Source organism: Mytilus californianus, unplaced genomic scaffold (assembly GCF_021869535.1).
Source record: "Mytilus californianus isolate M0D057914Y unplaced genomic scaffold, xbMytCali1.0.p SCAF_45, whole genome shotgun sequence".
Taxonomy (NCBI): domain Eukaryota; kingdom Metazoa; phylum Mollusca; class Bivalvia; order Mytilida; family Mytilidae; genus Mytilus; species Mytilus californianus.
Window position 1 is genome coordinate 811,197 of NW_026262696.1, and position 15,572 is coordinate 826,768.

Here is a 15,572-nt window from a genome sequence, read left to right on the forward strand (position 1 = left end):
ACAATAACTGTTGCCATCAATACCCATAGTCTACCTACATGGACATTTGTTCGAGAAATGAACATTCAACAGCATTTTTAATGTGATGTATATATCGCTATCAGAGTAATTTTTCTTGTTTTCTTTCTTTTCAGACCTTTTTAGAATTCATAGGCAAATGAATCACTGAAATCAACTTTCCTTTTATATCATATGTACAGATTTGTAAAGCATACACTTGCCTTTAAAAATATCACGTGCTCATTAGAGCCTGATATACATACTTTCCAACAGATGCTTATTTGTTATAGATTTTATATAAACTGCTAATTTAAGGATTGATATGAACTATTTTTTATTGATTACGTATTTAGTGCTCTCAAAATTATAATCCATACTATAAGATTTTTCTATTTTAGAATGAAAATTGAATCTGTCCTACTGTTCTTTCGAATGGAAAATTGTTGGTGTCAATTCTCATATTTGTAAATATTCACGGTTTAATTTTTTGGTGCATATTGAGCGTATTGCGGTCGAGCGACACTGATGAGTCTTATGTAACCAAATAATCAGCCAGGTATGGTTGATGATTTTTGGCAATATTTTGAATCTTTGCACAAAAATGGCTTCAATTGCTGTCAAAAAGTTTCAATTCAAAATTGTATAATGATCATAAATATTGAAGTAATTTCATACAAAATTCCAACTAGTTAGTCAAATCTGATAATATCCTCATCGATACATGTGGTTTTGACGTTTTGTGTCAGTCGTTTTCTTTTTCCGAAGTTTTCATAGCTGTCAAATTTGAATATCAGCTTCATGAAATGCATATATGATAATTGATATCATTAAGGTGACAGTAAATCGTATCTTACATGTAAACGTAATTGGTTCGTAGACTCTGAAAAAAATGAATCCTGATGTCATAACTGAAATGTTATACTTTTTGGGTTTTCCCGAAAGTTAAATGTATTTTTTTTAGCATTTTCTGATCTGAATATTCCATAATGAAGTCCAGAACAACCTTTAATATTAAAGATATAAAAGGGATTAAAAATATATTTGAAAAGAACAATACATTCCACAAACTACCTATATGTATACCCCTCCAAAATCCGATACCCTCTTTTACCCCTAAAACACAACATTAACCAAAAAGACGACAAACAAGACAACAGGAACGAACAATACACGGGCTATATAACCTGATTTGGTAAAGACAAAAAGGTGGTGGGGTTACACAATGTTTACGTTTGCACATTCGTCTTTACCTATCTATACAATATGTTGTTAAACTTAACACACTTACAAGCCTGTATGGGACAGCTACCAACACGATGCACACTGACTTAACCAAGCAAATAAAATACGAAACGAAATTTTGAAAACAGGTTCAAAATATGATACAAGAGAAAGCTAGCCAAAGCTGTTGTATCAATACTGCTGACCACGAAAACACACAAACAAAATAGAAATAACACTCCCAACAGGCTTAATACATGCTGTCTCATCCTTAAATTCAATTGAAATCGTGTTTGGGAAAGTCAAGTATTTAGAATCGTCAAACATTCATTATAAGAAACTTTATGACTAAATTAGTTAATATTAGTTAATATATAACACCTGTTGCAGCCCTTTCTGTTAAACATTAGAATGTTCCCGGATTTGAATATATCATTTTTTAATGTTTCAGTTTTGTTTGCGCCATTTCAATGAATAGTAGTATGAGACAATATCATTTTTTAACGAGAAACATTATATTTACAGATACCATGCTGAAAACGAATATCAATATGTTTGAAAGAATTCAAAACAAGTGAGTTAAAATGCTTTTCTATAATTTTCAGGGAAGTTCATTTGTGTACAGAAATTCTGAGTAAAAATGTAGTCAATGACCTAAATTATTAATTACCTCTTTTAAATGTTCCTGATGTCTGACTAATAAATGAACTATTTGTAGTGGTGACCAATTTAGCTTTAACCGTAACATCACTGGATGCATTAAATATAGTCACGCTGACATCAAAGTTGTATCCAGGTTGTATTTGCTTTGGTGTTAGGATAAGGTATGAACTTAGAATACAAATAGAAGTAAATTAATCAAATATATAAGAGCTGGAGGTTTTTTGTCTCGTTTACGTCATAGTCCCTCAACTTCCAAGAGACGTATTTATAGTGTCAAAGTTCTTCATGTTGTATTGCCAATTTTATATCATTTTTTTTGGAATCACATTGAAAACTGTTAACTTGGAAATACAGCTCGGTTTATAAATGCTTAGCAGTAGATGATCACTTTGTTCAGAATCTTTACAATTCCAACCATTTTATATACCAACATATTCTGTTTACCAGTACTGGACTTCAATTGTTTTTTTTCAATAACAAGTATGGTCTATTATTTCTGACATTCATTCATGCAATTTAATAGAAAAGAAAGGATATGGGCTATCCATTCATGACACAAAATCAGTATATGCACAGAATAAAAACAAAAAGCAAAGGTATAGCGTTTATACTGCTGTTCTTCATCTCAAAGTCATAGTGAGGACTTCAACACAGAGCAAAATACTTTCACCTCACTGCAAGTTTATGACCACTAATATCACCCATTTGAGCAGAATTTGTATGTTTACCATAAAACAAATAGTTAATGTATCACTTTTTATTCCCAATCTTATTAATAATGCAGTTAATTTTTATGACTGTTGCGCTCTTGTTGATGCTTATCATGTAGCAATGTAACCAAAGATGAGATTACAACTAAATGTACAAGATGTTAAAAATATTTACACGGCGGTCAATATCTATTTATAAGATATTACAATAATGTGTGACATTTGATTTTAAGCAACCATCAGTCATGACATGTGTGCCATTTGACGTTAAGCATGCATCATTCATGAAATGTGTGACGCTTGTCGTTAAACAGCCATCAATCATGAAATGGTTGGCGCTTGACGTAAAGTAACCATCAACTATGAATTGGGTGCCGTTTGACGTTTATCAGCTATCAATTTTGAGCTGTGTACGTACCGGTTGACGTTTAACATCAATTAATCAATCATTACATGACTAAAATAACTGTTCAATTGTTCAGCAATAGCATGGACCACAAGAATAATCATTGTTAATGTTTTGGTATGGAATATGGCAGTTGTTATCAAATAGCTCGTTTCTATGTATGTTGGCGTTTGTTTTGCTGCACTTCAGTGTCCCTGTTGTTCCTTTGTTTTCCTCTTATAGTTGATGTGTTTCCCTCGGTTTTAGTTTGTAACCCGGATTTGTTTTCTTTCAATAGATTTATGACTTTTGAACACCGGTATACTACTGTTGCCTTTATGTTAGAAGCTCATGAAAAACAAGATTATAAAACAATTATAAACACTCAAATAAACTCACTTTTTAGCATGTCCAACTGATAACAGCGTTGCAAGGATGACTATAAGAAGCATTCCAGATTTCTTCAAAACAGATCTCATATAGAATTACAGAAGTAGATTTCACACAAATTCGTATGGTTAATTCAAATTAACTCATTTATAACTAGCTGAAAAGAACCGTAAAATCAAAATAACCTCTGATATGATTGATAAATTGTGCATCTACATTTCATGAACAGTTGCGCAAGTAATTAGACAGATAAGTGTCTAAATGAATATAAAAACAACATAATTATAATTAAATACAGAAATGGATATGACTGTGTATTTCTTTTTCTGATTAAATAAAAGTAAAATGACTGCTCCCTTTACGATCTCTGTAATACACTCCATTGTAACTGTATGAAGAACATACATATAACAATACCAGCATTAACTTCCTCTATAGGCAGTGTTGATCGCCTGACAAATATGCATACTAACGAGTAATTGATTATTTAAATGTCATTTAGATTTGCATGCAGAACCCTTAGTAATGCAAAGTAAAGATAAATATAGCAGTAGTTAAACATTTGGTTCAAATACGTGTGGCAGTTTGTTATTGGTGTTTTTTGTGCCTTTTGGGGGTAATGGTGTCATATAATCGTTTATCAAGTTTTAGTAAAGGCAACCCGGTCGGATACTTAGATTTTACATGATGGTGTGTTTGAAAGCTGTGTTCCAATATTGAAGGTAAAAGCTAACGGAAGATTAAACAGCAATATTACATTCACTTTGCCGACACCACTGCTACTGTCTAATAGTGTAGCTTTGGTTTTTTTTTTTATTAACAATAAACAGATCTACTGTATTGACATGCTCAAAAGATACAATTTATAATACAATAATGTGTGTGTACTTAACCCAAAACTGGTTACAACTACGTATATAATTACCCAAAGGTAACCTTATATGTAAATATTGTTTTATTCAAATGTTCTCTCTTCTCAATTTCTCCTGTTAATTATGTTAAAGGTTATTATAGAAACACATGCCATTTAATGGTATGTGATACGTTTCTTATTTTTATTAGTTTTACATTTGTCTTGTCGTGGCCTTTTATAGCTTGCTATGCGGTAGGGTTTTGCTAATTGTTGAAGGCCGTACGGCCGCCTATAGTCGTTCATGTTTACGCCATTTTGATTCTGGTGGAACGTTGTCTCATTGTCGATCATAAAAAAAAGTATGCATACTAATATTATTCATTTCATGAGCCAACAAGACCACCCACAGGAAAAAGAGTAATCATAAGTCGAAAAAAGGTAAACAACACCTCTTTTAAAAGAAAAATTGGACGCACAACTGCCAACATAACATTACACAGAAATATAATCACTGAGTATAACGAACATCACATATTTACAACTGGGGTGTTGTTACCTTCGGTGAGTCCATACGTATAACAATAGAGGTATTGCCCCTATGTTGTCAAAAGTCATCAAAGATACCAGGCTTAGAATTAAACACGCTAGACGCGCATTGTGTCTGCGTAAGACTCATCAAGGATGATCGAACGTGTTGAATTAAATCAGTTAAATTATAAAAATATGCTAAGGGTCAATCAAAAGACAAAAGTAAAAAAAACACTATTGACACAAAGGACAGATGAAGAAAAACAACCCTGACAAAATTGAGCACGGAGCATTATGAAACCAGGTTGTAACGTCCGTTGTATAGATGTATGATAGCAGGAAACATTTGTGGACGTAAAGTTAGTCAAACAAATAAATCTACATTTGTAACATTTAACGTTCATCAATGTATCTACTTATGCCAATACCGACAAACTGAGAACTTGACTGATTCCAATTTCCTCGTACCTGTTTCCGTTACATGTAACACAGTTATCAAACCAGTGACAATAAATTTCACAAATAGGCTTACTGTGCAAAATGTATCTCTTTATTGAACTTTCTCCATGGAAAGCTTTCTCCACTGTAATAACCTATGTGTATTTACATATAAATATATATATATATATTATCATATATTTAGCTTCTCAAATATTTCATCTTAAGGGTGCATAATTCATTGTATTTCATGATTATTGAAATATGTATCATACATAGTTGAACCTGTACATACAGGTCCTCATTCCGTCATGAGAAATCTTACCTTAAAGTGAGGTGAAGTTCAAAATGAATAGATATTACTTCGGTTGGACAAGACACGGGTGACCTAACAAGAAGAATTTTCATTAACAGATGTGACCCTTATAGCATAATTGACTATATTTATATTGGAAATAAGTAATATTAAATAGATTTCTAGAAATTACTTTGGCAGAGTAATATGCAATGGCAGTAAACCGATGTCTTAAATAAAATTTGAATACTTAGACAAATCAAGATAAAACTTAAGGAATAACATGAACTCAAACCGAAGGGAGATCGTTTATGTCGACACAGCAAGCTTTTCCACCTACGCATGCATTATCAATCATAAAAATGTTAATTCCATCAAGTTTAACAAATGAGAATAAGATTTATTCGGTATATTTAATTAATCAGTTCAGAGTATCTTAAAATCTAAGTCATCAAAAGCATGTCTATTGTGAATTGAGACACAGATATATCGTATTGGTCAACCAATTTGAGACAGTCACTTTAAAATTTACTTTTGTTTAACAATGTTTCTCTTTACATTTATTAAATGCGTAGCAGGGTCCGATCATTTTGAAATTCTGTTTGATTTTTGACGTATAAAATGAATTATTCATTTAATTCTTATTTTTAACTAGATATGTACATGATGTATGACCTTACCTTTTGGTTAACTTTCAAATACTGATAATAAATTGTGCAATACTTGTCCGTAATACAATGTTCAAATAGATGAACCCGGAAAAATCCTTATCTTATGTGCATGATTGAATGGAACTCCGTACAGTTTAAGAAACTTGTTTTGAATATGGTTGGTTGTTGAAAGTGAACTTATATCTATTTACATTTCCTTGTCGGTACAGATATTTCTATATTATCTAGTAAATTCTCTCAGAATAATCGAAGATCCAGGGATATAGGAACAGCCATCATTTTGTTTCACTATACACATTTCATCTAAAGTATGTTCCTTGTTATTTAAATACGACTTTCAATACATACAATGTAATTTGCAATGAAAGTGCAAATCTCTAAAACCTCGCGTATCAATTATGTATTCAATAATTAACTATTTACAAAACTTTGAACTTTTCGAAGGATTTTCTATCCCAGGAAAAGATTACCTAAGCTGTATTTGGCAAAACTTATAGGAATTTTGGGTTCTCAATCAATGCTCTTCAACTTAGTACTTTATTTGACTTTTTTAACTTTCACTGATGAGTCTTTGGTAGACGAAATGCGTCTGGCGTACAAAATTCCAATGCTGGTATCTATGATGAATGTTTTACAACAACTGGGTCGATACCACCACTGGTGGAGTTTTTCTCCCCGAGAGTATCACCAGCTCAGCAGTTAGCACTGCTGTGTTGACATGAATTATCATTAGACCAGCGGTAGAAACATACAAAGATAAATCTAATGCAACCTTCGAACACGCGGCTAAATTATTTATCACTGAAAAGGGAAAATTGTAATCTTTCAGATTAATGATGCCGTATATCTGAGAAGTGTTTCAAATTTTGTATAATGGGGGTCAAAGGTCAATGATTATATAGTTCCAAATAATGTCAGGAATTTAAAATATATGGACAAATAAGAGGAAATCATTTTATTCAGCATTGATGATGTTTGTAAGTGATACCAATTAATTTCAGGATAACGGGTTTCTAACGTTTAAATTTTCGTTTTTCAATAGCTAAGGATATTTACCTTGGCCTTTTATTATACAAATTTACATGTAAATGAAGTCTTCGAACGAATTGTTATTTTGCAAAACTTTAACATCAAGTAAAAGGGGGGGGGGGGTTACGTAAATTTATTTGAATTCAGTACCACTGGCCATTTTTGTAAGCTTTTGACATTTTCATTTCACACAAAAACTGTCTATGATATTTCGGTTATAACATCAAAATATATTCGTATTAAGTTTATAAAATATATCAGTATTTATATAAGTATTATATCAACGTTTCTTGACGTTATTGGACGTTCAACATGTGTCAACCGCCTTATCATAAGAAACGGAAATAGTCTTTGTGTCAAACTAACACAAATGTTTAAAAAACAGAAAAAGCAAGCACTGAATGTAAAACAATGTTTTTAACGTTCAACTTATTAGAATGTCTAACTCGTAAATAGGTTAGATAACCAAGCATCATCATCAATATATTTCAGGTGTGTATTGATATTTCGACAAAGGTCTGATGCTTGACATTGACAAAGTTCAGCACTGGAAAAATTATGATCACACTGAGTTTATTATACACGTGAACATCAAATCGTGAAGGAAATCAGATGATATTTGATCTTTAAACAAGACCGGTTCAAGTCCAAACTTTCCTTTTTTTGCAACCCAACTGTAGTGGCGAACCAATAACCGACTTGGCTATATGTGCATTTATCAAGACTTTATAAAAATATGGAGATATGGTATGATTGCCAGTGAGAAAACTATCCACCAAAGTTCAAATGAAATGGATGTAAGCAGTTATAGGAAACCGTACTGCTTTCAACAATGAGAAAAAAACCCGACTCCGGCTCGGACAAGAAAAATATGAAACTATTCAATCGAGAAAACTAAAGACTTTTGATTTATACCAAAACAATTTACGAAAAACAAATATGACAGACATGAACCAACATCTACTGAAATACATGCTCCTGACTTCGTACAGGCACATAAATAATGTGGGGATGCTAAACGTGTTTGTGAGCACTCAACCCGCACCTAACCTGGGACAATGGTGTATACCATCACAACATACGAAAAAACTATAAAAATCAGTTGAAAAGTTGTTTATAATAAAAAAAGATATGTGAAATTGAAATAGATAGGCATATTGTGCCTGTTGCTCAGATTAGATGATGGCATTTAGTTTTGAAAGAAGACCGTAAGACGTGTTATTTAAATGATGCTTTACAAGGGGGGGAGTCGGACCGAGCTGGAATCTTTACAAGTGGCCAATTTAGCACGCAACCTGTTCATGTGGTTATGGCAACGTTTGGACTTTCCCTCCGGATCATAAAGCCTTTCTATCAGTTCTCAATTAGACTGGAGCATATGTAACAAGTGTACGACACGGACGTGAATCTGAGACTTGGACATTAATCCCAATCAAGAAACATATCGTTTTTCTTACTTTGTTTTGGCTTTCGGAACAAGACACTATGTTACTATACGCATTATTTCGACGAGGAGGTTCAGGGCGCTCTTTTGGCTTTTTAATGGTAAACAGTGCATAAAAGACATAGTCTATTCATTGTCTGGTAGAGATTTTTTCCTGACCTCTTTTAACTTTTATCTGTTTCAACAGAGCTTGAATCAGTCATTTCAGTCTGCAATTGGAATACAGCTCTTCCTGGATAAGACAACCATCAGACGACAACTTAACGATACCGTTTGGAACGTACACGCCATTTTCATGACTCAAATTCATGACTTAATAGGTTTGTAAAATATCGCTTAACCTCATCATATGAACTGCAAAACCCATGAGCTTGTAATGTATCAAGTAATTACATTCGTTTTCATTGAAACTATGCTTCCTGTAAGCGACATGCATTTTCGCAATCTATCTATTTTATATTTATATTTTAGGTTTGGTAGCATTGATTGAATTGACAACGAGATAGAACATTCATAAGGCGTCGGGTAACAAACATTTCTTAATCAAGGCTTTGTATATCAAGCCTTAAAATATTAGCAGCGGTGTGTAAAATGTGTTTTTCACTTATTGCATTTTTGGGATCACCAATTTCTAAATCTAAATCCAGATCTATGGTATTTTTCATCATTTTTTTCCGAAATGGTATTATTGATAGGCAACTCTTCTACAATCTTCAAATATATCTTATCTCTCCATACTTCAGTAGCCTCAATAAATCTTACTTTGCCATTGTCAGTGAAAATATTTCTTCTGGGTTTTGAGTTAGACAATAATGCATTCATGCCAATCTAAAGAAGATTTCCCTATTGGATAACTTAAATGTGACTTTTTCCGGCAATTTGTCACAACAGATTCGGAATAACTTTTTAAAGATTATTGAAACACAATGTACAAAATCAAAGAAAACAATAGTAATAACCTCTCTGGTTGTCACAAATAACAAAAAAACAATTAAATTAACAACAATATAATAGAATAGTGTAAAAACAGAAATAACCATTGAAAGCGATCTCAAATAAACGATTTCAATGTGAAAATGCTAATTGAAATCTGGCTTGCACAGTGATAGAACTGAAAGGATTGAGGATTAAATAAGAATAAAACGTTCGGACCACAATAGATTATTTTCGTAATACCAACTTTTGACTCCAGTTTTTATCATTTTTCAACAGGTTGCCTACTCTGTTGTAGGATATAATGGTACCCAGTCAAGTAAGAGCAACCAAAAGAAGTAAAATAAAACATTTAATCGGTGCATTTTGGGAGGAAGGTTTACTGTTTTCCGATGACTTTGCCGTGTATAGAAAACATAAAACAGTTAATTTCCCCCCCCCCTAAATTGTACCGATCGTTAGCTTGATTTTACTTCTTCAGGTTTCTATTTGTACATTCAAAAATAGTCGCGATTTTGTGATAAGTAGTAATTATTAACATTTTAGTGTTTCAGTGATTTTTGTTTTGAACACTACATAACGCAAAAAAGGGCAATTTTACGGAAATTTCATCATACGATTTTCTTAATGCATGTTTCAAAATAAAAGTTAAACATTTATTCTTTCATTTTTAATCATTTCCATGTGCGTGTTCTTTTGATGCTTTAAACTCTTAAACTACGCCTCTTTTTAGATTTTTCCGCTGCACTATATTGATATTGTCATAATTATAAATTAACTGTTTACAAAACTTTAAATTTTTCGAAAAAACGAAGGGTTTTCTAACCCAGGAATAAACTACCTTAGCTGTATGTTGCAAAACTTTTAGGAATTTTTGGTCATCAATGCTCTTCTTCTTTTTACTTTATTTGGCCTTTTTAACTTTTTTGATTCGACCGTCACTGATGAGCCATTTGTGGACGAAACGCGCGTCTGGCGTACAAATTTTAATTCTGGTATCAGTGGTGAGTTTTTTTACAACCACTGGGTTGATGCCACGGCTGGTAGAGTGTTTCTTCCCGATGTTTTTCAAGTGCTCTGGTATACTTTCCGTTTCTGCTCCTACAATAGAATCTGCCATGTTGCTCATGACAAGTGTAAATTGGTTTTACGTGATATTCGGTAATGTCATCAACAACAAATAATTTAGGAGGACCGGGTTTTTTACTTTAATGTTCACTAGTTGAACGCTAGTTAGCATGTAAAAATAAAAAAAAAACTTTATGGGTCCGAAACTCTTTTCTGTGTGTACCTTCACCAGGAAAGCTCAAAGCCAAATATTTGAAAGACAGGGATGTATTAATACCGAAACACGTGATAGGTTATATTATCACAAATGACCTTAAAGTAATAACCACATCCACTTAATGTCAACTTTGCCTGATGGAGTTGAAACCTTAGTTCCTTAATAATTTATAGATTTATAAATTGACGATTTCAGAAAGGTATGTAACAATTCATGTCAATACAAAAGCACTAACTACTGAGCTGATGATACCCTCAGGGACTGAGTGTCCACCTGATATCAACCCAGTGCTATAAAAGCTAGAAAAACACTTTAAGAATGGTTTGAGTAGATGTAGACAGATATCCTTCACTCAAAATATTATAGGACGCACATACACAAGAAACAATAGAACGTAGCATAAACATATACTTTGTGTTTATTATTAAACAAATAATACGTATAAATAAAATATTGTGTGTTTATCTCCTGTGTTTTTAATATGCCTTGGCTGTCACCTTTGTTTGAATACCGTGCACCATTGTTCCGGTGTTGGTACTTGTTTGTGTTCCTGTTGATGCGCTTGCTGGTGCATAGTTTGTCTGAAAATAAAGAAAAACAATGATAGGTTTTATCTGTTATCAGTGCTATATGGCATAAGTATAAATCAAAACTCACCAAAGGTACCATGCTTATAATGTGTTCGCTTCACGCGCGTTTTGTGTCGAAAGTTTCATCCGTGAAGTTTGAGTCAAAAATATTCAAAAGGCCAAACAAAGTACAACTTTGAAGAGCATTGAGGACCCAAAATTCCAAAAGGAAAATCTATTACACCTTTTCACACCATTAAATGATTCCGATTACATATTTCAGTATCTATCATTACTTCATAAACATACGGGATTGGCAAAAGCTCAAGTCTTGTATAGAAATTAATTACATCGTTGTTTTCAAAACTTTATTTTAGCCTACACATCCGAATAAAGATTTGCAATAAAATCTAGGAAACAGATTAATGAGTTAAAAGCTTCTTTCCGAATCCTATCAATTATTCAATTGTATTAATATGTTTATGCCAAATTGTTTATATTATTTAACTTGAATTGAATAATTAAATATGTTTACACTAATAAATTTTCCATAATACACTGACACACACACAAATAATTCAACGATAGTAGTATCATCACTTGAAAACAATTCGCTTAAAAATATTAGGCTGCATAAAATTTAAAACATTACAACTCCTTTTGTACATGGCATATAGTATATTATAATTATAATTATTATTATTATTATTATTATTATTATCATTATCATTATTATTATCGTTATTATGATTATTATTATTTTTAATGTTCTTTATTTTCTAGCTACGTTTGCTATTCTGAATTTTCTTTGATATTTTCATAAACAAGTTTTTTTTTTGTATAAGGAACTAACTTGATCTGCTCTCGGTGACATATTACAGGATTTATTCGCTGACGGTGACATAACAATGTTTTGATCGGCCGTTGTTGACATAATAATGGTTTGATTGGCTGGCGGTGAAAATAGTTATGTTTGATTGGCTGACAGTGACATTATAATGTTTAGATTGACCATTGGTGACATATTAATGGTTTGAACGTCCGTCGGTGACATTATAATGTTAAAATCGACCGTTGGTGTCATAACAGTGGTTTGATTGACCGTTGATGACATAATTATGTTCTGATCGACACTGGATGACATAATAACGTTCTTACCTTGATCACTGTTCCCCCTGTTGGATATTTTGGTGGTGCAGGGGCATATCCTATACAAAATGGAAAAGAGTTTTTAACTTTAACTACAATTTGTTATGATATACAATTATTTGATAAAATGATAATCTTACACAACCAATGTATTTTTGGTTTTCAGACATTATCTTATTTTAGTTGAAAAATAATAATATTCTAGAGCTTAATTTAACCCCTTTTAATCGTAAACAGTAAACCAAAGCAAACTAGTGGCGCATGCATGAAAGACATAAATAATGTCAACTCAGAAATGAGTGTGTATTTATTATTTCAAATGTTGAATATTGAATTTCTCTTATAAGCCCATACATTTATTTGAGAGAACATCAAGTTCAAAGGTAAATTAGAATATTGCGAATGTGACAGTTTGCAAACGGGTATTTAGTAAATATATTGTCTAGAAAGTGTAGCAATGATAATCTTAAAACATAAACTTCCTTGTACAGTCAGCACTGGCTGTATCATATGTGAGGGGCCTGATGGGTTATTTTCGTTCTTCGTGATCGGCGCATTTTCGCTATCGTAATCCGTTTTTCTACATTTTCGTGATCCTTGATCATGGAAATTTATTTTCTGTGAATCGTGATTGACAAAAAAATCAACTCGTGAATCGTGATGAGACCCCCCCCCCCCCCCCCCCCCCATCAGGCCCCTCATATGTAGATTGAAAACAAGATATATAATAATGCCTTTAACTTACCTATTTGTGGAAATTCAAATATCACCTTGATAAAACCTGCAATAAAAAGGTAAAGATTTGAAAATAAAATTAACAGCTATGGATTGTATTTAAATGAAAATTTGGAAAAATTGAGGCATCGGTAGGGTTTTTTATATGAACAGTTTCGAGAACAAAACGAAAAAGAAAAAATAAACAAATAACAAAATGCAAAATGCAAACACAAAAAAAAAATATATCAATTAACCATATTTACATTTTACGGTGTTATGATCTTTTAATGTGCTTTAATTGTGGCAATGTTTCTAATGTAAGGATGTCAGTATATTTTTTATATACACCTTACATAATTTTGTATCTTATTTTCCGCAAGTAAACAATAGACGTAAATGGAAATAAGACTTATTAAATTTCCTGTATCCGAATCCTTTTTCTGGAGTTACCTTCATCAGGAACGTCCAAACCTAAACATTTAGAAGCCAGAGATTGCATTCATCAAAAGATGTGATTCGTCAAAAGATGTGATTCATCAAAAGATGTGATTCATCAAAAGGTGTGATTCATGATGTGATTCATCAAAAGATGTGATTCATCAAAAGGTGTGATTCATGATGTGATTCGTCAAAAGATGTGATTCATCAAAAGATGTGATTCATCAAAAGGTGTGATTCATCAAAAGATGTGGTTCATCAAAAGATGTGATTCATCAAAAGATGTGATTCATCAAAAGGTGTGATTCGTCAAAACTTATACAAAATCTTTATGTAAATATCTATTAATCGTGGTTTTGCTCTTTGTTGAATATGGTTGTATTTGTTTTACATTCTTGGCCTTTGGTCTTTGTTGAATAGTTTTGTCATTGTCAATCATGCTATATATCCTTATTTGTTATATCATGTTATTCATGAATGGATCAGTTATTAATTTTTATTTCAGATTTTGTTCTGATTTAAATAATTTTTGTTTGCGTTCTTTTAATTAACATTTGGAAGCATTCTGTACACATGTATTCAAAGTTCAGTCCTAACCTTTAGGTCCCATATCTCCAATAATTCCTTTGTCGCCATTGTCTCCTTTGTCACCTTGGTCACCTTTCAATCCCTTGTCTCCAGTATGACCTTTGTCACCTTTTGGACCCTTATCTCCAGTCGAACCCTTTTCGCCCTGTTTGCCTTTATGACCTGCATCTCCTTTGTGACCTTTCAACCCTTTGTCACCATGGTCACCTTTGTGTCCCTTTTCTCCTTTTTCACCTTTGTCTCCTTTCATACCTTTATGACCATGTTTACCGTCCTTGCCTAAATATATACGTTTGAAATAAGAGTAAACTGTCCTTGGATATGACAAGTTTATAATGAAGTAAGGCTGTACTCATGTATAAATCATTGCAAAAATCTATTTTACCAAACGTTTCAAACGAATAAACATGTTGTCCATAAAGAAAAAAACTGCTGAGAAGAGATTATTTTTTTAATAACATTATCTACTATTGTAAATTTATTTTCCTTGTCCTACGGAGATATTAAGAGTTGTCCATCAAAGAAAAGTTTCATTCAATTTGAATCATTTTAGTAGCTGTTTAAGTTGGAAGAAACAAGTTACGAAAAACTGAACCAATCAACGGAACGTGTGGCGAACGAAGAACTAAAGGAATCTCGTTCTCTCTCTACGTGTGGCGAACGAAGAACTAAAGGAATCTCGTTCTCTCTCTTGTGATTTATTGTCGGCATATCCCTTTATTTTCCTGGTCTATAAATAACAATTTTTTCTGTTAATCAGACAAAAAATGATTTACCGATTTGTATGCAAATCTGTCTGTATGTACTCGATTTGAACTTAATTTAATTGATTTTTATACAATATTGGTATGTACTCACCGTCTGCACCAGCTTCTCCTTTGTCTCCTTTGTCACCTTTATGACCTTTCATTCCCTTTTCTCCAGTATCGCCGGTGTGTCCTTTTTCTCCTTTTTCGCCTTTTTCTCCTGTTTCTCCAGTCATCCCCTTCGCACCATTTGAACCATCTTTGCCAGCATCACCTGTATCCCCTATGAAAATAGAATAATCGATTGTGAATATCTAAACGAAGTGTAAAAGTGTTACATTGTGGTAATGTCATACTTCTGGGCTTTCTGATTGGTTAAAGTGTAGTTTATGAGGATCACGTGACGAGGATACTCAGACTGCGCAAGGTAATTTACGATGACAGGATTGCATTTCTGAACTGATACATTCTTTCCTCCAATTCCTCAATTATATAGATAAGTTAGATATAGTTAGAAGCA

At 32.6% G+C, this 15,572-nt stretch overlaps 1 protein-coding gene across 1 annotated transcript; it reads left to right on the plus strand.

The window, feature by feature from the left end:
* Positions 1–13,020: 13,020 nt before the first annotated feature.
* LOC127699940 (prostate collagen triple helix protein-like) lies at positions 13,021–15,352 on the plus strand. Its single transcript, XM_052203315.1, is given in 4 exon segments — positions 13,021–13,075; positions 14,322–14,398; positions 15,067–15,088; positions 15,177–15,352. Coding segments are annotated over 4 exon segments (330 nt in total).
* The last annotated feature ends 220 nt before the right edge of the window (positions 15,353–15,572 follow it).